Here is a 20,782-nt window from a genome sequence, read left to right as displayed (position 1 = left end):
CCATAATACCCTTAAGAGTCTCAGTCTCTTGGGCTGTAGACAGAATTGAAAAGCAGAGAGTCTGATACTAATTCCAGGGGAAAGGGCACAGTTCTTGTCCAGAATTGAAGGCAGATGAGTCAGGCAGCAGGAATCTATCAACTCCAAAGTCAATTCAGAAGCGATTTAATCTTTGCTATTGAAGCAGATCTGCAATGCCATTTGCCTGTCTAAAAATGAGATTACCCAGGATTCTCTTACAAGAAGATAAATTATTTGTGTAACAGTAGCTCCCAGCCTTGCATAATGTCTCTTCTTACTACCACATGCTAGTGGCACAGGGCACATCTCGTGTATAGTACTAAGGTGTGGAGATCAGGCCACATTGCTTTACTTAGGGTGTCCAGGGAAAGTTAACAGTTCTCAGCAACTCTCAGCCTTAATAGGCTTGGTTATTGTTAAAATTCATCTTTATCCAAGGAAGTGTTGGTTAATGATTTTTCTCTTGGCCCAACATGCCTGGGCATTAGCTGGAATTGCTGAGTGATTTGCAGTGGGGAAGCCATGAGAGCAATTTCTTGTTTGTCCACAGATTATCATTAGCAGTTTCATTTGCAGATTGAAGGAGCAGGAGGAGTGGGCTCTTCTCCAGTTGCAGCTTCCCTATGACTAGGGCGTTAGTTCAATTGTGTCCAATTAACTTTTATTGCAGACAGTGGTGATAATTACTTGCGAGTCAGTTTTTTGGCTGTAGTTATCCTGAGGCTGAAGTATGAACTTGATGGATTTTAATAACCAGAGTGACATGTTTCACTCCACTGCAGTTACTTATTTTTCCAGACTTCTTTTAGATAGGAGGTCAAAGCATTGTAAAAATCCATTTCAGAATTAAAACATATTGTCCTTCTTTTGAAGAGCTGTGTAGGATCATATTTTAAAAGAATCTATGAGGAGCAGCCTTAATGGCTTTTTATATTCTGACATCATATCCTTGAGTTCATTGCTGCTTATCATGGGAGAATAGACTGAGATGGAACTAAATGTCATTCACAGGAGTATGTGCTTATTGTAAGATTATAGTAATTAGCAAGGTGCAGTTTAGTCCTCTGCTTGCACTAAAAGTGCAAAAGAAAACTTTTGGGCACTAAAGTCAGTATGGGGACTTCCCTGGTGGCGCAGTGGTTAAGAATCCCCCTGTGCCAGTGTCGCCAATGCAGACGACACGGGTTTGATCCCGGGTCCGGGAAGAACCCACATGCCACGGAGCAACCAAGCCTGTGTGCCACAACTACTGAGCCTGCGCTCTAGAGCCCGTGAGCCACAACTACTGAGCCCATGCGCTGCAACTATTGAAACCTGAGCACCTCAACGAAGAGTAACCCCCGCACGCCGCAACTAGAGAAGCCCGCACGCAGCAATGAAGACCCAGCACAGCCAAAAAAAAAAAAAAAAAGATAATAATAATAAATTAAAAATTAAAAAAATAAAGTCAGTATGACACTGAGGACACGTTTCTTTAGCTCTATAGGAATTTTAGTTTGTGATTTTTAAAAGAAAGTTGCATAATGTCTTTGGAAACAATCCTTGCTAGGTAGAGAAAGAGGGAAGAAACAAAAGGAAATAGTTTGTCTTTCTCTAAAGATGATGAAGTTCCTTTGCTATTTCCTCTTTCTCTGTTGTTGTTTGATGGTTACCCTGAATTGGCTTGTAAGCAAAATTTTCTCTCTTTAACACGAGAAGAGTGAAGCTGATTCCAGCTAGGGCTGTTCCTCGATCTCTAGGTGACTTGCTGCTGCTTTCATTCTGGATGTTGTTGCTCACCTTAGTGTCCTTTGTTGCTAGGCTCTCTTCCCAAGGGCCTGTCAGTCTCCTTAGATATTTTCATGGATGTGGCTGCATAAAAATTTTGTTGAGGATAAGTTGCCAAAGAGTATGGCCATGCATTTTAAGAGTCTGCTTTTGTTAGTGTTTGTTTAAAGTAAGGGAAGGGGAATTCCCTGGCGGTCCAGTGGTTAGGACTTGGAACTTTTATTGCCATGGGCCCGGGTTCAATCCCTGGTCCCTGGTCCGGGACCTAAGATCCTACAAGCCGCGTGGCACAGCCAAAAAAAAGGGTGTGGGGGGGAGAAAGTTCATGGCTGCTTGGAGACAGGCTATAATATAGTTATTCCTCTTCCAAAACTTCCATGATCACCCTAAATAGGAAAGAAGAGGAAAGGATGAGTGATAAACATCATCTTTGTACTGCTTCAAAGCTCTTCATTGTTACTGAAAACCTTTCTGCTGTAGAATAACCAAGACTCTGCCTGCCAGCTGCTGCTGGTGTGAAAGTAGAGAAGCTAGTTATAGTTGCTACATTTCAGGAAGTCTGGAGATAAAGCTTATGATGTCATTTGAAACTTTTTGTGTAGTGGGAGGAAAGAGTGTCAAAACCCTGTTACAGTCTGGAAGATATAACAAGGCTTTCCCTTGGAGCATAGGTTATATGTGTTCAGAAGAAAAGGCCTTGAAAAACTCTTACTAAAACATGAACTTGATGGGGATGTTAGTGAATGTCAGGCCTAAAGAAAGGAGGGTCATTAATAGTGCCTCCTTCAGGATAAGACATTGCTTTTGGAACCTTTCTAAAGGTGAAATTTTCCATCTTTAGGGTAAGAGAGTTGTATGAAAGCCACTTAGTGGAAGCATTGCCAGAACAGAGTGGAGGTTGGGAGAGAATTTGAAGTGCAGGCACAGGAGAAAATGTTATTCAGATAAGTGCTGAAAAGAAATTAGAAGTTGATGAGGCAGAAAGATACAGGAAACCTATTCGAGAAGACAAGAACCCCAGTGTCGGCACTCACCAATTCAGAGATGTCACCTGCGTTGAGATAAAATGAGAATGGTTTCTAACAGACCACTCTTTTCAACTCTTCTTTATGATCTCCACACACCCCCCCTTCAGATTTCAACACTGCTATCTTGTTTTTTTTGTTTGTTTTAACAATTTTAGTAAAAAATTTGGAAACAGGGACTTCCCTGGTGGCGCAGTGGTTCAAATCCGCCTGGCAATGCAGGGGACACCGGTTCGATCCCTGGTCCAGGAAGATCCCACATGCCGCGGAGCAACTAAGCCCGTGTGCCGGAACTACTGAGCCTGTGCTCTAGAGCCCGCGAGCCACAACTACTGAGCCCGTGTGTCACAACTACTGAAGCCCGCACGCCTAGAGCCCGTGCTCCACAGGAAGAGAAGCCACCGCAATGAGAAGCCTGCACACCGCAATGAAGAGTAGCCCCCGCTCGCCACAACTAGAGAAAGGCAGCACGCAGCAATGAAGACCCAGCGCAGCCAAAAAAAAAAAAAAATTGGAAACAATCTCAAATTTATAGAAAAGCTGCAAGTACAGTACAGAGAATATTTTTCTTCCTTAAATCATTTGAGAATAAGTTGCTGACTTGATGCATCATCATCCTGAATACTTTGGTGTTTATCTTCTACGAACAAGAACATTCTCCAACATTATCACAATTCAGCCATCAAAATCAGGAAGTTAACATTGACAGATTGCCATCATATAATTCTCAGACACCCCTCAAATGTTGCTAGCTGTACCAGTAATGTTCTTTATTACAAAAAGGGTCCAGTTGAGGATCATACCTTGCATTTATTTCTTATGTCTTCTTGGTCTCCTTCAATTTGGAACAGTTTTTTAGGCCTTCTTTGATGTTCACGACCTTGACACTACTGAGTTATTTTGTAGAAAGTCCTCAATGTAGGATTGTGTAATGGTTCCTCGTGTTTAGTTTAGGTTATATATCTTTAACAGGAATATCACAGGAGTGATGCTGTGTTCTTCACTGCATAATTTCAAGAAGTGCAGAATTTTTATTTGTCCAGTTACTGGGAATGTTTGATCACTTGGTTAAGGTGGTGCCTGCTAGGCATTTCCAGTGTAAAGTTACTCTTTTCCCTTTGTAATTACTAAGTATTTTGGGAGGAGACAATTTGATACCATGCAAAAATATCCTTTTCCTCTTAAGCCTTTCAGTTTACTAGTTTGTTTACATTAGTATGGACTCATGATTTCCTATTTTATTCAACTTATTACATTTTATTAAATTTAATCTGTTATCTTTACTTACTTTGATGTTCAAATTATCCCAGATTTTGCCAGTAAATCAGGAAAGAAAAATACATAACTATATGTTTAACCCTTAAAGATGCCCAAGTGATTTGCTGTCCTTTTATTTCAAAGGTTTGGCTGACACTAACCCAAACTAACATCTTTTGAACAGTGGTAGGAAAAAAAGTTTCTAATTATTCTATTCCTAGTATATGCCTCCTTCACTCAGTGCATCCATTCTCTGTTCCCTCTAATTACTACTGTGTAAACTTATCTTTCTGGAGTTTCCCTCACCAGTTGAGCATCCTGTAGCCTCTGTGTTCTTTGACATGTCACCATTATTCTTTGAGCACTTCCTTTCCTGCACAGTAGTATGTACCAGCCTCATCTAGTACTTTCTCTGCCTCAGCCATTTTTCCAAGGAGCCTTTGTTCCTGTTAGTGGAGGATTTAGTATTTAGAAGCCAAGATCTGAGCAGACCCTATTGGGGCTCATTGTTATTGAATGGGAAGTAGTCGCTGCATCCATCCCCTCTGGGGATGTTCTCACACCACTTGGGTTCTGGCTCCCCACATCAGGGCTCCCCACCCTCAACTTTGTGGATACCCTCCGCACTCTGTACTCTGTTTGGGTACCTTCTCTTTCTAATCCAGTTGAAACAGAGGGAATTGGGTGAAAGTTGGTTAGGACACTTAGTTGGTGAGGGAGACCCCAGAGCGAGAAGTTGACAGAGTTGAAATTAGGACAGTGAATAGGTACACTGAGTAAAGGAGGCATGTACCAGGAATAGAAGAGCTGTGAACTTGTTTTTTGCCACTGTCTATAAAATGTTAATTTGTGTAGTGTTAGCCATTTCTTTGAGGTATCTTTGAGATAAAGGAAGACAGATCATTTAGACATCTGTAAGATAAAACGTGTATTTATATACTTTTTCCTGATTCACTCAATGCTAAAGTAATCTTGAGTTAAATTGCTTTGTTTGGGTGGCACTTAATATTTCGTATAAGACACATATTTGACTAGTTAGAACCGGTCACACACTGACATACAACAATGATGAATGATTATGGAATTTCTCAGGGCCAGTCTGCTGATGGGTTGATCTGTGAGTGAGCTGTAGTACTTTGAGTCCTTGAAAAATTTAAAACTACTTTGTTAGTTTTTGTTTTGTTTCCTAAGGCAGTTCCTGAAATGAGGAAGCCTCCTAAAGCTAAGTTCAGAATCTTATTTCTGTGGGTGTTTACTCTAGCTATCAAAGTATTCTTCCAGCAGGGAAGGGACTGTCTCTCTGTTCTCTAGTCTTCCTGTGGATATAGCCAGTATTCTGAATTTCATTAGCCAGTTGTGGTAGTTTGCAGGGTATGGGGGGAGGTGTTGCTCCTCTTCCTCAGTAAGCTTTCAGTTCCTGGGTCCTTTTGAGGTTTATCAGCCTCTCCTGCTTTCAGAAACACCTTTAGCTTCAGAAGCCTGGTAATTCCTTGGATATGTGGAGTGTGAGCCATAAAGCGTCAAGTGATAGTGAGTCTTAGTGAAATGGCAAGGCAAGATCTTTTGATTTTCACTAAGGCTATAGAAACCCTCCCCCAAAGCTGTTATACATCAGAATTCCTCACTGTCCTCTACTCAGGCTGGGGCAGAAGGAAGGGCCTAAATGAACAGAACGTATTAGTGTATCAATCATGCCTTGTCCTATTACCTTAAAATCTGCCTATTGCCAAACTAACCCTAATAATACTAATACAGTGAAGGGTGATGTGTTTACTATAAGCATAACTTCATTCCCTACCTGCACTGAATTTACTAGCCTTACTGAAACTCTACACTAGAAATCTAAGGCACATAAGCTCAAGGTATTGTGTACAGAGAACTAGTTCTAAGAAGGTAACAGACCAAATGAATATATGGTGGAAATAGTAGATGCATAGCCATGGAAAAGCGTGAGCTCCTTTTCACCCCCCCAAATTTAGAACATCTTAAAGAGCAGAGGGATGCTTCCTGTCAGAGACCTTGGTGGGCTGTGTGATGCCCAGCTTCCGTCATAGTAGGCGTGTCCAAAATGGAAACTGACTTAGAAAAGGTATGAGTTGAGAGTACGTTCAGAGTTAGTCAAGGTTTACTTCTCACATTCAGGAAAGAGCATGAGAATAGGAAGGGAAGAGTTTTCTGTACGAGGATTGAGAATGAGAGATAACTGTGTTTGATCATTACTTGTAGTATTCTCTGATACAGTTTCCTCAGTGTGAATGATAGAGCTTTCCCCTGGGGAAGAAAGTCTGACCACTCGAACTTAAAGCGTTTCTTTGCCTTTATGTAGTCACTTTCCCAATGCAGTCTTACCTTGGTTATAGTTGCTGCCCCGCCCCTTTTTTTAAAAAGGAATTTTCACTAAAAGCTGATTCCAAAGTGTTAGGCTAGCCGAAGAGTTACAGAGTATAATAGTATAATAGAGTTACAGAGCGAAGTGCTGATGTGGGACAGGTAGTTCCCCAAATCCATAGGAAAGTCGATAATTACACTTAAAAAACAAAACCATGGCTTAGAATTGTATGTTTTTGTTGTATATAATAGTGTAGGAAGAGGGCTATGATAGGTACTTAATAAATATTGACTTGAGAGGCAGCCGTGGTATAGGGCAGTGTTTTTCGAACATCTTCATCTGTGCCCACAATAAAGACTGCATCCCAGTAAATACACACATAATTTAAATAGCTGGAATAGAGTCATGAAACAATAAGCATTCTTACTGTTACTTTGTGATTTTTTTTTTTTTAAAGGCTGGTCACAGCCTACAGATTAGAAAATACTTGTCTAATGGAATGAGCCACAAGTCTAGAAGTTATGACAGAGACTCTATATGAGGTCCACTATCCCAGCTACATATCACTAGACAAGTTACCTAATCTTTCTAAACCTGCTAATCTATGGAAAGGGAATGATACTTATTCCATATAGATTAAAAGATTGTTTTAAATTTCAAGTGAAATACTGTATGCAAACGTGTTTCAGAGTATAAAGAACTGTAAAATGTAAGGTGGTGGTTTAGTTGTGTTGGGAAAATAAAAAGTGACCTGGATTTTGATAGATTAAGAAAGTGGTAAGAGCCAACATTTGAATAATGTTCAGGCACCGGTGTCCTAAGCACTTGAGTGTATTAAACTCATTTAATTCTTACAACAGTCCCATGAACTAGGTCCATTTTACAGATGAAGTTGTTTCTTTCCCAAGGTCACATAGCTGGTAAGCAGCAGAGCTGAGAGTCAAACTCAGTCTTGTCTCTTAACCACTTTGATGTTTTGCCTCTTGTTAATCCAGATTTCTTCAGGTGATTTGAGCTGCACTTGACACTTATCTACATGTGAGTTTTCCCCTTTTGAAAACTTATGAGAAAATGACTGCCCTTGCCACCCAGTTTTTTCCTAAGTTACTTCCTTGGCTCTGTTCGTTTTATATTCAAGAAATGAAAGCTAAGTAGAATGTTATCCTGAACTAGATAGTCCAGGAATGAGAATTTATCCCCACAAAAGTGCTGTAATGCATTTAATGGTCAAATACAAATGACTTCATAATTTTTATGTATATATAATAAATTTAACAAAATTATTATTATACCATATATATATATATATATATATATATATATATATATATATACACACTTTTTTTTTTTTTTTTTTTAGTTTTGGCTGTGTTGGGTCTTTGTTTTTGTGCGAGGGCTTTCTCTAGTTGAGGCGAGTGGGGGCCACTCTTCATCGTGGTGCGCGGGCCTCTCACTGTCGCGGCCTCTCTTGTTGCAGAGCACAGGCTCCAGACGCGCAGGCTCAGTGGTTGTGGCTCACGGGCCCAGTTGCTCCGCGGCATGTGGGATCTTCCCAGACCAGGGCTCGAACCCGTGTCCCCTGCATTGGCAGGCAGATTCTCAACCACTGCGCCGCCAGGGAAGCCCTATATATATACTCTTTTAACCCAGCATTTATATTATAAGCATTTTTTTGTCCTTAGATATTTTTTAACAATATATATTTTTTAATTTGGGAGGCTCATACTAATTTTATTAGATGAATAGCCCATAATTTATATAAGGATTTCCTTACTTTTGGACATTTAGATTGTTGGAGTTTTTGCACAATTATGAACCATACTACAGTGAAGAGAGTTGTATGGAAATCTTTGTTTACATTTCTGATTATTTCCTTAAGTTAGACTTTAGAAGTGTAGTTACCATATCAAGAGTATGAATATTTTTAAAACTTCATATTTATTTCTAGAAAGAATGTGTCAACATCTCACTTTAGTGACTGTTCAGTGTATCCTTGACTCAGTGTGTTCTAGATTTTTTTTCAAACATGTTTGTCAATTTTTAATCAAAAAATAAAATGTCATTCTATTTAATTTACATTTCTTTAAATATTAGATAGTTGCACCATTTCTTTATATGTTTAGTACTTGCTTATATTTCTCCAACGACTTTGGTGGGAGTTGTGTCTTCAGTCCACGCACATGCATTCAGATGTTGCTGTGGATCCTGTCTCCTTTCACTGCTTCCATTCATAACTCTTCAACACCTCTTCAAAATTTCATTAAAACCATTCTCTGCAGTTTTGACAAACTACTCTCTTAGGCAGTGTAAATCAGTGTTACTCATTACATAGCAAAAATATGGGTTTATAAATGTCTCTTGAAATTTCTAAACCCAGCAGTGAGCTTGGATGAGGCACTTTAGACCCAGAAAAGAAGACATCTTGGCACCGGGGTGAGGAAACAGAAGCACACACAGACGCAAACACTCTCATCTAGATGTGTTTTAGAATAATACCTTGTAGGGACTTCTCTGGTGGTGCAGTGGTTAAGAATCCGCCTGCCAGTGCAGGGGACACGGGTTCGAGCCCTGGTCTGGGAAGATCCCACATGCTGCAGAGCAACTAAGCCCATGCGCCACAACTACTGAGCCCGCGTGCTGCAACTACTGAAGTCCACGCGCCTAGAGCCCATGCTCCGAAACAAGAGAAACCACTGCAATGAGAAACTCTCGCTCACCACAACTAGAGAAAGCCTGTGCACAGCAACAAAGACCTGATGCAGCCAAAAATTTAAAAATAAATAAATAAATTTATTTATTAAAAAAAAAAAGAATAATGTCATGTAGTTACGTACTCAAAATGGAGCAGGCTTATAAAAAAGTGAAATAATGCCATTTGCAGCAACATGGAGGAACCTAGAGATTACATGCTAAGTGAAGTAAGTCAAAAAGAGAAAGACAAGGGGAGTTCCCTAGTGGCCTAGTGGTTAGGATTCTGGGCTTTCACTGCCGTGGCCCGGGTTTGATCCCTAGTTGGGGAACTGAGATCCTGCAAGCCATGCAGCTTGGCCAAAAAAAAAAAAAAAGAAAGAAAGAAAAGAAAGACAGACAAATACCATACGATATCACTTATATGTGGAATCTAAAATATGACACAAATGAACTTATCTACGAAACAGAAACAGACTCACAGACATAGAGAACAAACTTGTGGTTGCCAAGGGGGGGTGTGGGGGAGGGATGGACTGGGAGTTTGGGATTAGCAGATGCAAACTATTATTAAATATAGACTGGATACACAACAAGGTCCTACTGAAAAGAATATGAAAGAGAATGTATATATATGTATAACTGAATCACTTTGCTGTACAGCAGAAATTAACACAATGTTGTAAATCAACTTCAATAAAACACATTTTTTAAGAAAATGAAGCAGGCTTTCTAAATGACCTTAAGTCTCTTAAATTTCTGTCACCCTTTAAACTTGAAAACCAGACTCTAGACTGAGTTAGGGGGCCTACTCTGGTGAGGTGATTCTGAGGCAAGGGAGTGACTAGAGAATGCGGCCTCTGTGCAGGTGAGGGGAGGAGAAAGGGCGTGAGTAAGCAACTCATTTAGATGTTCTTTAAACACATGCTTGCCAACGTTTTTTAACAGCCTGCTAAATTCTTCAAATTCTTTTTCCATGTTGTGTCTTTGATCTGTAAAATTACAGAAGCTATACTGAGAAACTGCCTTTTTCATTTTTACCAGAATGAATACCTGTCTATGATCTGACTTGTTTTGGGCTCAGTCAAGGCCTATTAAAAGACTTTTTAGACACCCGGAGTCTTAAAATTGCACCCAACTTTGATATCTTTCCTACAGATTTCCTTTTTTTTTTTTTTTCAATGATTAGGTCTTATGCCTCAGTTTCCCCATCTGGGTGTGAGATCTGTGCTTCTCTGGCAGCTTTTCATGGACTCATGTGCGATGCGGGCTTTGAAGATTAAAAACTGCCACATAATTATAGGTTATTTGTTAACTTATATTTAATCTGAGTAATAATCAGAAACTTTCTGATTTGATACAAGTTTCTACAGGAAATTGTAGAAGGTAAAAATCCAATATTTGTGTATTATCTCAAGGAAGCGGTTTCTTCTGGTTTCTTGTTATTCTCATTGTCTTGCTGGGCACAGTCCCAGGTACTTATGAGTAAAATTCTACCCAGCTTGAGAGCTCTGCTTGTGATTATGAATGTGGTTAAATACAAAGGTCAGTCTACCTTTCTAAAACTGTTCAGCTTAAGTTATAGTGATACAACCCTGATAGGAAACTGAAGGCTATTACATACGATAATGAAAAACTGCAAATTCTGATTTAGCGGCTTGCAATGAACACAGCCTGCATTTCACATTTTTAGGAACACTGATTTCTACCTAATGGGGATGAAAGTACAGAAGCCAAAGGATACTTTTCTTTTTTCTTTCTTTTTTTACTTTTTGGCCTTGCTGCACTGCATGTGGGATCTTAATTCCCGGACAAGGGATCGAACTTGGCCCCCTGCAGTGGAAGCATGGAGTCTTAATCGCTGGACTACCAGGGAAGTCCCAAAGGATACTTTTCAATACAATGCAAAAGTAGTACCTGGGCCTTTTTTTTTTTTTTTTTTTTTTTTAAAGTATCTAGGCAGTTTTTGTCTCCTCTGCTCTCTCACTCTCAGAGTAAAGGCACCTGTGCACACACGGGCATGGACACTTTTTGGCACTTGTATTATCCATGTGTTTCAAGGACCTAAATTCAGATGAATTCCAGAGCCTGGGATTAAAGTATATTGCTATTCTTCTGGAATGTGAGCCAGTAATATTTATTAAACGTCTGTTACATGAATAATCTCATTTCTGACCCTGTAACTTGGAAGGATAAATAAAAGACAGTCTTTGGAAGCTCACACTTGAGTTGAAAGGTTAGAATGTCCAGGGCAAATACTTTCCTAGGACCTGAATAACAAATTCAGGAGAAAGCACTGGGTCATAGATGAAATAAATAATAAGAGGATCTAGGAAAGAGTATTCATGCTAAAGAAAGCACTGGCAGAGAAAGCACCTTTAGGGACCAGGGTGGGGGTGGGAAACAGAATAGGAACAGGACCTGTTGTGATGGGTTTAAAGGGTAGTTAGAAATAATGTTTCCAGGGCTTCCCTGGTGGCGCAGTGGTTGAGAATCCACCTGGCAATGCAGGGGACACAGGTTCGAGGCCTGGTCCTGGAAGATCCCACATGCCGCTGAGCACCTAAGCCCGTGCACCGCAACTACTGAGCCTGCACTCTAGAGCCCACGAACTACAACTACTGAAGCCCGTGCACCTAGAGCCCGTGCTCTGCAACAAGAGAAGCCCGCGCACCACAACGAAGAGTAGCCCCCGCTCACCACAACTAGAGAAAAGCCCGTGCGCAGCAACGAAGACCCAACGCAGCCATAAATAAATAAATAAATAAATATTTAAAAAATAATAAATAAATTTTTAAAAAAAGGAATAATGTTTCCAAACCCCTTGAGCCTCTGTGTTCAGCTATGTGGAGATGGTTTGCAGCAGGGATAGTTCTGGGCTTTCAACAAAGTTAGTCCAGAGTGAACATCCATCTTTCTCTCCTGCTCTTTCTCCCAGCCCAGAGTTGTGAGGTTACAGTTATAAGTGACTTTAAGTCCCCTATTGAGTTAAAGATAGAGAAGAAAGATGCCTTTGAGCAATGACTGTTACTCAGATTGGGTAAATAGTGAAAAGTACAAGGTAGTTGGAAGTTCACAGTTACCTGGACTGACAAAAATTACCGGTTGAATAGATTATTTCATTGACACAGACCATAAGATGACTGATTCTGCAGAGTCTGATTTGATAAACATGTAATATTTGCCATCCTTGACCCTGTTTATTTTCCCCAGAGCAGTATTTCCGTTAGGTTTTAACCTAATTTCTTGGGCTCCAGGAGTAAAAGAATGGGAAACAGTAGGATAAAACTTCTACCCCCACTACTGAAAAGTAGTGTTTTTAGATAAGCCTTTTACCTCATGGATGAGAAGCCTTATTAATCAGAGATAGTGATGACTCTTTTAATTAATGTAGTTTCTCAGTGTTAATCATATTCTCTTAAGATGCATGTGCTTAGGATTTTCACTGTTGGGTATATTTTATAAAGTGGAGTCAAATTACATGGGGCATAACATTTCTTTTTTTTACTTGGTATTTCAGAGATGGCACTGCTCTCAATTTCATTTTTTAATTAAAGTCCATAAATGGCAGGTTTAAAATTTTGAACCACAGCATGAATCAGAAATTGGGCTAGTCAACCTTTTTTTTGTGGCGGTAGTGGGGGGTTCTTTTTGAAGGTGGGGTTGAAGGCAGGGAAGGAAAAGGAAAGCAGGAGAGAGACTTGGCAAAGAAGGGTACTGGAAGGCACTAGGGTGTGAGTGGGAGACTATGCTGGGAAGTGATTACTCTAGATCGCTTCACCCCCAGCCCCCAAGTAAAAATATCTTTGCTAGCATTTTATTTTCTCTCCCTTCCTTTTCTCACTAAAAAAATATGAAGAGGAGTCTTCCTTTTTCCTCCTTTTCTACCCTTCAGTGGTCGTAAGCATAAACAGGGACAAACAGTACAGACAGCGGAGGTTTTCCTACCGGCACAAACCTGTCCTAAGGCAGAGATGGTCCTTTATCAGATGCCACCCAGGAAAGCAGAGAGTGTAACATCACAGCTCTTAATAAAACCTCTGTCAGTCTCAGTGGGGCGGAGGAGGTGGGGGGCATGGATGAAAGTCCTTTCGAATTTTCTCAGTGGGGACAGTGTTTTTTTGTTCCTTAATTAGAGGTAGTCTGGGAGAAGCTAGCACTTGTGCAAATGCCCCAGGAGAGTCTGGACACCTTAGTTCTGTGCTCATGGTTATACTGTCGTCCCCCTACTTAGGCAGCAGACCAGCTGGTGGTGGGAAAGCTGACTGAGAGCTCCCAGAGAGGCTCTGCCAAGATCTTTTTTCTTTCTCTGTGGCGTCTGCAGCTCATTTGGTCTGAGCACCAGGTTACTACTTGATTCTGTTCAGTAGTCTGGACTTGAATTTTGAGGCCCTTTCAGAGAAGGTAGAGCTCATGTTGATTTCTTGGTCTAATTGTGCTTCTGGAAATATCAGCTGTAAATTGTATTGGAATTTAACGTTTAAGAAAAAGCCAGATGGTAATCAAAATGTGTGGGTGGTTTGAAGTTTTTAAATAAAAGGCTTGTGCTCAGCTGTCAAGCCTCCAGAGGAGTGCTTTATACTATGCATCCCTGCTTTCTAGAATGGGTTGTGGAAGGAAGTTGCTTCCTTCCTGTTTCATCACAAGCTTCGTGACCTTGCCACATTCTCTGCCTTCCCTGCCCTGGCAGAATCTGATTCTTGACTACAGTAAAACTGCTCAAGGGGCTTGAAGATTAAGGATGGCAGAACTCTTAAAGAAAGGTTCACAAACTAAGGGCTGTACTCTTAGCAGCCCAGTTAATGCCAGTAAGAGCTCAAGAGTATTCTAGACTTGCTGGGTGATTCTGGTTGGGAACATAATCATAGAGGGTCCCAAGCTCTGGTGTCTTTCTTATTCATTTACTTCTTCCTGCCCAAACTAAAAACGGACTTTCTGGAGTCTTTACAGAATTCACCTCTTATTTTTGTTCCTTTGTTTGCTGTCAGTAAATCCATTAATGCCTTTTGCCACAGTTTAACTGGCTTAATTCTCTCCTGTTCTGCCTCTTTTTTTTTTTAATAAATTTATTTTTGGCTGCGTTGGGTCTTCCTTGCTGCGCGTGGGGTTTCTCTAGTTGTGGCAAGCAGGGGCTACTCTTCGTTGCAGTGCTCGGGCTTCTCATTGTGGTCGGGGGCTTCTCTTGTTGCGGAGTACAGGCTCTTGGCTCGTGGGCTTCAGTAGTTGTGGCTCACGGGCTTTAGAGCTCAGGCTCAGTAGTTGGGGCGCATGAGCTTAGTTGCTCCTGTGCATGTGGGATCTTCCGGGACCAGGGCTCGAACCCGTGTCCCCTGCATTGGCAGAGGGATTCTTAACCACTGCGCCACCAGGGAAGTCCCTCTATTTTTTTTTTATATTAATTTTATTTATTTATTTTTGGCTGTGTTGGGTCTTCGTTTCTGTGCGAGGGCTTTCTCTAGTTGCGGCAAGCGGGGGCCACTCTTCATCGTGGTGCGTGGACCTCTCACTATCGTGGCCCCTCTTGTTGGGAGCACAGGCTCCAGATGCGCAGGCTCAGTAGTTGTGGCTCACGGGCCTAGTTGCTCAGCGGCATGTGGGATCTTCCCAGACTGGCAGGCAGATTCTCAACCACTGTGCCACCAGGGAAGCCCCCTGTTCTGCCTCTTGAAATCCAGAGTTGTGACTTGAAAGGCAGTATGTTATAGTCAACTCTTAGGATACACAACTTCCACTCGTCTCTTCTTGGTTGCAAGGCATCAAGATTTACTAGGTATATCAGAGATTACAGTGATCATTCATAGATTGGTTCCTTCCAGAAAGTACAGGGAGAGAGTGTATCTGCAAGAGAGCTGAATGAATGTGTTTTTTGTACCTCCATAGTCACAGTATCTCAGCTTTCCAGGTGAGTTACAAAGCCTGGAGGTGGGGGTGTGCTTGGCTCGTTGGAAGAGCTCCAGGGAGACCACTGTGGCTGGAAGTAGAGTCAGCAAGAGGGGCAGGGGAGGTTAGAGGATGAGGTCGGAGAGGTAATGATCATGTAACAGATCATGGAAGGCCTTGTGGGCCACGTTAGGATTTTGTATTTTATTCTAAGTGAGATGGCAAGTCATTGGAGATTTTTGAGCTGATATGATTTCCAATTTAAAAAAATAAATTACTCTGGCTGCTATGTGGGGAATAGATTGGGTGATGGGGCAAGGGTGGAACAGAGAAACCATTTGGAAGGCTATTGTAGTAATCCAGGCTAGAGATGATGAGATGACAAGTGAATTTATTGCCTACTTCCAAGAAAGGTTGGGAGACGTAATTAAGAAAACATCACTAGGACTTCTCTGGTGGCGCAGTAGTTAAGAATCTGCCTGCCATCGTAGGGGACACGGGTTCGAGCCCTGGTCCAGGAAGATTCCACATGCCGCGGAGCAACCAAGCCTGTGCGCCACAACTACTGAAGCCCGCGCTCCTGGGGCCCGTGCTCTACAACAAGAGAAGCCACTGCAGTGAGAAGCCTGCACACTGCATCGAAGAGTAGCCCCCGCTCGCCGCAATGAAGACCCAACGCAGGCAGACATACATACATACATACATACCTAAATAAATAAATAAGAAAATGCCACTAAAGCCCCTCACACAGTCCATTTCACAATATTAGGCTCCAGTATTTGTTAATTCTCTTCCTTTCCTTGGAGTTTGCCCTCAGCTGTATTAGGACCATAGGGGGGGAGAGGTTATTAAATAGAGATCAGCATTCACAAGGGAAGGGTTGTGAGCAGTACCTCAGTCATTTGACCCTAACAGAAGACTTTTTATTTCTTGAGGCACTGCAGTTGACACACTGTGTTCATACTGTCATCCCACCCACCAGAGACCTGAAAAGACTGAATCTGTGCCAGAACTCTGGGGCAGCTCCATTCTCATTGAGGCATTCACTCTTCAGTTCTTTCTGCACTTGCTGTCTTAGACACAGTTTGAGTAGCCTTTTTTACAAAGTATCTTTTCAGCTACCTGGCCTTTCCAGCTGGAGCTCTCTGATACTCATCTTTACAAAGTAGTTTCACATACTTGAGAGGGCCCTCTAAGGGAAAGAAAGAGGTTTTGTGGTCTTTGTTTAACATTTGAGCTTTCCCCCATTCCTCTTTTGTTGTGATCTAAAGCCTTAATATGCCACCTTGATTTCTGGGGTTTGCAGTATGGGAAAGGAATTTAATGTGTTTTAGTACATTATAGTTGTTTGGGAAAAAGCTTGGTCCTTGGTACACAGGGAGCTTGCATTGTTGACAAGGCTTCCTTCCCTGCAGAAGGCTACATCAGTGTCTCTGCTTGCTTTGGCTGTATACCTCTTGTTGGAAGACTTCACTGATGAAACCATGCCATCTTGATACAATGTCAGGATTGCCTGCCCAAAGAGGGCTGCTGGCAGCCTACCACCTCCTTGATTTACCCTGGGAGCAAAGCAATTTTTTTCTTTTTTTGGGTTCTGGAGGTCTAATTGTGTGAATGGCAATAAGAAGGTGAATCCCTAGAAACGTACAAACAGAGTTTGCTTTAATAGTAGTTAATTTGTCTCTTAGGATGCTTTGTTCCTTCTTTTTAAAAGTAAGTTCAGGTGAAATTCCCTGGCGGTCCAGTGGTTAGGACTCTGCCCTTTCACTGCTGAGGGCCCAGGTTCAATCCCTGGTCAGGGAACTAAGATCCTGCAAGCCATGTGGTGTGGCCAAAAAAAAAAGTTCAGATTACCGGGGTCATAAGTTGGACTTTGGGTGCCTTTGCAACTCATATACTGTACTGTCTCTGGAGATGTCTGACTGCCCCAGCCCCCAGCCAAGGCTGTGAATAGACTGAGCCAGGCCCTATGAGGGCGAGCTCTCTTCAGGAACATTGTTCTGTTTTCAGGGAGAAATCATCTTTCCCTTCACCTCAGTTAGACTGTGCCCTAGCCTTTCTGCTCCTGCCTCAGCTGGGGCACAGATGAAAGCCAGCATGCCGTTTATCTGGCAGCCACATGGGCTTACCCAAAAGCAGTACGGAGAGGCAGTCTACAGGAAATGCAAATGCCAAACGAGTGCATCTATAGCTTGTGAACATAAAGACCTTCAATCGTTTGTGTGGATAGGTATTTTCTAGTTTTTATTTTTCCCACCCAAGCATCTGTGCTGACTGAAATATTTGAGCCATAGTAATAGTTGAGAGCAAATTGTGCTACAGATAAAGACATAGATATATTTTCAACCAACATGCTACTAATTAAATTGTTTATCTGTCTAAACCTGGACCACTGTTGCTCGTATCCGATGTCCCTGATAATCTTCCTTGAGTGAGTTGCCTTGTGTTCCATGACCTTGTTTTTTTGTCATTACAGTGTGAGTGACTGCCTCATGTTGTGTTGATGCTGGTCTGCCATGCTAGCCTGTCTACCAGGGCCAGGTGACCTGTCCTTTCAGCTTCTTTCTCACACGCAGATGAACACTGGACTTCAGAAATGTAAGTAATCTGGATCCCAGGGAAGGATGTGATCCTTTATTTTTTCCCTACATTTGAGCTATACCAGAGGCACATTTGGGGTACACTGACCATGAATTTTGGTACCTCCAAGATATTCTTCAGCACAGACAGCAAGAAAGCAGCTGCAAAACTTGTCAACAATGTGAGACACTTCTCTGATTAGAGAGAGCCTCTTTTTTTTTAATTAATTAATTTAGTTAGTTATTCTGTTTATTTGGCTGTGTTGGGTCTTCATTGCAGCACACAGGATCTTTGTTGCGACGCGCGGGCTCAGTAGTTGCGGTGCGCGGGCTCCAGAGCACGCAGGCTTAGTTGCCTCGTGGCATGTGGAACCTTAGTTCCCCCGACCAGGGATCAAACCTGTGTCCCCTGCATTGGAAGGCGGATTCTTAACCACTGGACCACCAGGGAAGTCCTGAGAAATCCTCTTAAATACTAGAGTTCCCCAGTGTGTATCATCTTAATTTTAATTGTTGCTGATAGTTATCTGTTAAGCAATAAGGCTGTAAGGAGTTTTACAGGATATATATCAAAGAAGTGTTTCAATTTGAACCCCCATGAGGAACTGAATGAAAACTCACAGTCCAGATTACTTACTGTATCTCTGAAACAAACTGTATCCACTGTTCTGTTGTTTTGAGCTCTCTGAGCACTCTCCGCCATGGAAATAGACAGTTCCCTTTGGCTTTTCTGTCTGCCTTCTGAGCTGTGGCCCTCAGTTCACAGCGAGTAAAGAAGCTTTCGCTTCCAGAACGGATAAGAAGCTGGCTTGCTCAGTCTCTTGGGCGTGTTCCTGTTAATATACTTGCTACAAGACGGAGTTTTTGAGAACTGTTAGATTCCTGTCTTACGTTGGCTGGAATTGGGGCTTTATACTTTGTATTTTCCCAGATTCCTACCTTCTATCCCTGTACTACATCATGTGCAAGGAAAAGAGTCTATTCCTGGCTTATTACCATGTACGGCATCTTCAAGTGTAAAAATGGCCCTAAATTTGGAATAGACTTTCCTTTCAGAGCAAAAAGGGAAAATCAATGAGGCATCTAGGCTTACCCCTTAATAGAAAAGGAGCTTCAGCACCTTACCTGAATCCTTTATGACAGAGGTTGGCAAACTTTTTCTGTAAAGAGTCAAATAGCAAATATTTTAGGCTTTGTGGATCAGCCCATATGGTCTCTGTTACATGCACTCACCTCAGCTGTCGTAGGGCACAGGCAACCGTAGACAGTATGTAAACAAATGAGTGTGGCTATGCTCCAGTAAAACTTTCTACAAAAGCACAGCAGCTGGGTTTTGGCTTGCAGGCTATAGTTTGCCGCCCCCTGCTCTGTGAGATCATCTTCAGAAGTTAAAAATGGTCTGGCCTCTTGACTTCCTTTCTTTGAGGGAGAGTAAGACTCAGAGCCTGGCTAGTTCTAGAATTTGGCCAGTGAATCCAACTTGCGTAATGACAAAGCTGAAGGTGACAGTCTTCCTTCTGCAGCTGCTTGACACAGTAGGCCAGCTCTGCTGTCCCAGCTCTTCCCCAGCTTTTCTCTTACTAAATGATAATTGGGTGAGGAAGTTGTCTGGGCTCTTTGGCCACCCAAATCTGCATGCTCACTGCATTGTGACTGGTTCCAGACTTCCAGGCACACAGCTGGGGAGGGAATGTACTCGGAAGCGTGCAACAAGATAACAAAGAGCAGCTCACCGTCTTCTAGGCGCCTTAGCACACTCTGGCAGCTTCACCCAGAGATGTACTATCAAGGGCTGAACCGTTTGGGAAGAAAGGCAAATTGGCAGCTTTATCTTAGTTGCTGACTTTGGACCTTCACGCCCTTCTCCCCAAAGCAGTCCCCAAGTAGCCTCTGCCAACCACTGTCCCAAATCTCTATTCAGGAATTGAGGTTTCCTTTTTCCCTGGTTTCAGGCTTACCTGTCCGTTTAGGGGACAGTGTATTTGAATCCCTTTGACTCTCTTGTTGCTCTCCTTAACTACACCTAAACTTTTGCAGAGGAGAAAACCCAGTGGTGTTTTTAAGCCCACTTACTTTCTTCTTTCCTCTCCCAAAATGTGTAAGAAAACAAAAATCCTGGGACTTCCCTGGCCGTCCAGTGGTTAAGACTCCGTGCTTCCAACTGCAGGGGGCATGGGTTCGATCCCTGGTTGGGGAACTAAGATCCTGCAGGCCACACAGTGCGGCCAAAAATTTAAAAAAGAAGAAGAAAATCCTGTCTTGTGACTTACAGCTCTTCGCATTAAGCATTTACCATTAAGGTGAGATGGAGTATAAGCTGTCTCCTTTGGAAACCAGCAGCCAAGGAGCTGCTCAGAGCCCAGGCCTATCAGCTGTAGAGACCTTAAAACCAGTTTTGTAACTGCTATTCAGCCTTTCCCTGCCCTCATCCTAGGGAGGGTCTTAAAAGATGTTCAAAACACGGAACTCCGTATCTGGTAAGGGGATGGGGTACTGATATTTATAGCTTAATATACTTTTTTTTTTTATTGTTAACATCTTTATTGGGGTATAATTGCTTTACAATGTTGTGTTAGTTTCTGCTGTATAACAAGGTGAATCAGCTATATGTATACATATATCCCCATATCCCCTTCCTCTTGCGCCTCCCTCCCCTCTTCCCTATCCCACCCCTCTAGGTGGTTACAAAGCACCGAGCTGATCGCCCTATGCTATGCAGCTGCTTCCCACTAGCTATCTGTTTTACATTTGGTGGTGTATATATGTCAGTGCTACTCTCTCACTTTGTCTCAGCTTACCCTTCCCCCTCCCCATGTCCTCAAGTCCATTCTCTATGTCTGCATCTTTATTCCTGTTCTGCCCCTAGGTTCATCAGAACCATTTTTTTTTTTAAGATTCCATATATATGTGTTAGCATACAGTATTTGTTTTTCTCTTTCTGACTTACTTCACTCTGTATGACAGACTCTAGGTCCATCCACCTCACTACAAATAACTCAGTTTCATTTCTTTTTATGGCTAAGTAATATTCCATTGTATATATGTGCCGCATCTTCTTTATCCATTCACCTGTCGATGGACATTTAGGTTGCTTCTGTGTCCTGGCTGTTGTAAATAGTGCTGCAGTGAACATTGTGGTACATGTCTGTTTTTGAATTATGGTTTTCTCAGGGTATATGCCCAGTAGTGGTGTTGCTGGGTCCTATGGTAGTTCTATTCTTAGTTTTTTAAGGAAC

The 20,782-nt window shown here is 42.0% G+C and overlaps 1 protein-coding gene across 2 annotated transcripts in view; it reads left to right on the top strand.

Moving 5' to 3' along the window:
• Positions 1 to 20,782, top strand: part of FAM222B (family with sequence similarity 222 member B) — a 63,347-nt gene that overhangs the window by 34,347 nt on the left and 8,218 nt on the right. For both annotated transcript variants that reach the window (XM_068531581.1, XM_068531582.1), the window contains exon 2: positions 17,444 to 17,565. In XM_068531581.1, the coding sequence (XP_068387682.1) occupies positions 17,484 to 17,565 (82 nt within the window). In that variant the 5' untranslated portion in view covers positions 17,444 to 17,483. The remainder of the gene's footprint in view (positions 1 to 17,443; positions 17,566 to 20,782) is intronic.

The sequence above is a fragment of the Eschrichtius robustus genome, chromosome 20 (assembly GCF_028021215.1).
Source record: "Eschrichtius robustus isolate mEscRob2 chromosome 20, mEscRob2.pri, whole genome shotgun sequence".
NCBI lineage: Eukaryota > Metazoa > Chordata > Mammalia > Artiodactyla > Eschrichtiidae > Eschrichtius > Eschrichtius robustus.
Note: the sequence above shows the minus strand (reverse complement) of the source record. Positions and strands in the feature narration are given on the sequence as shown.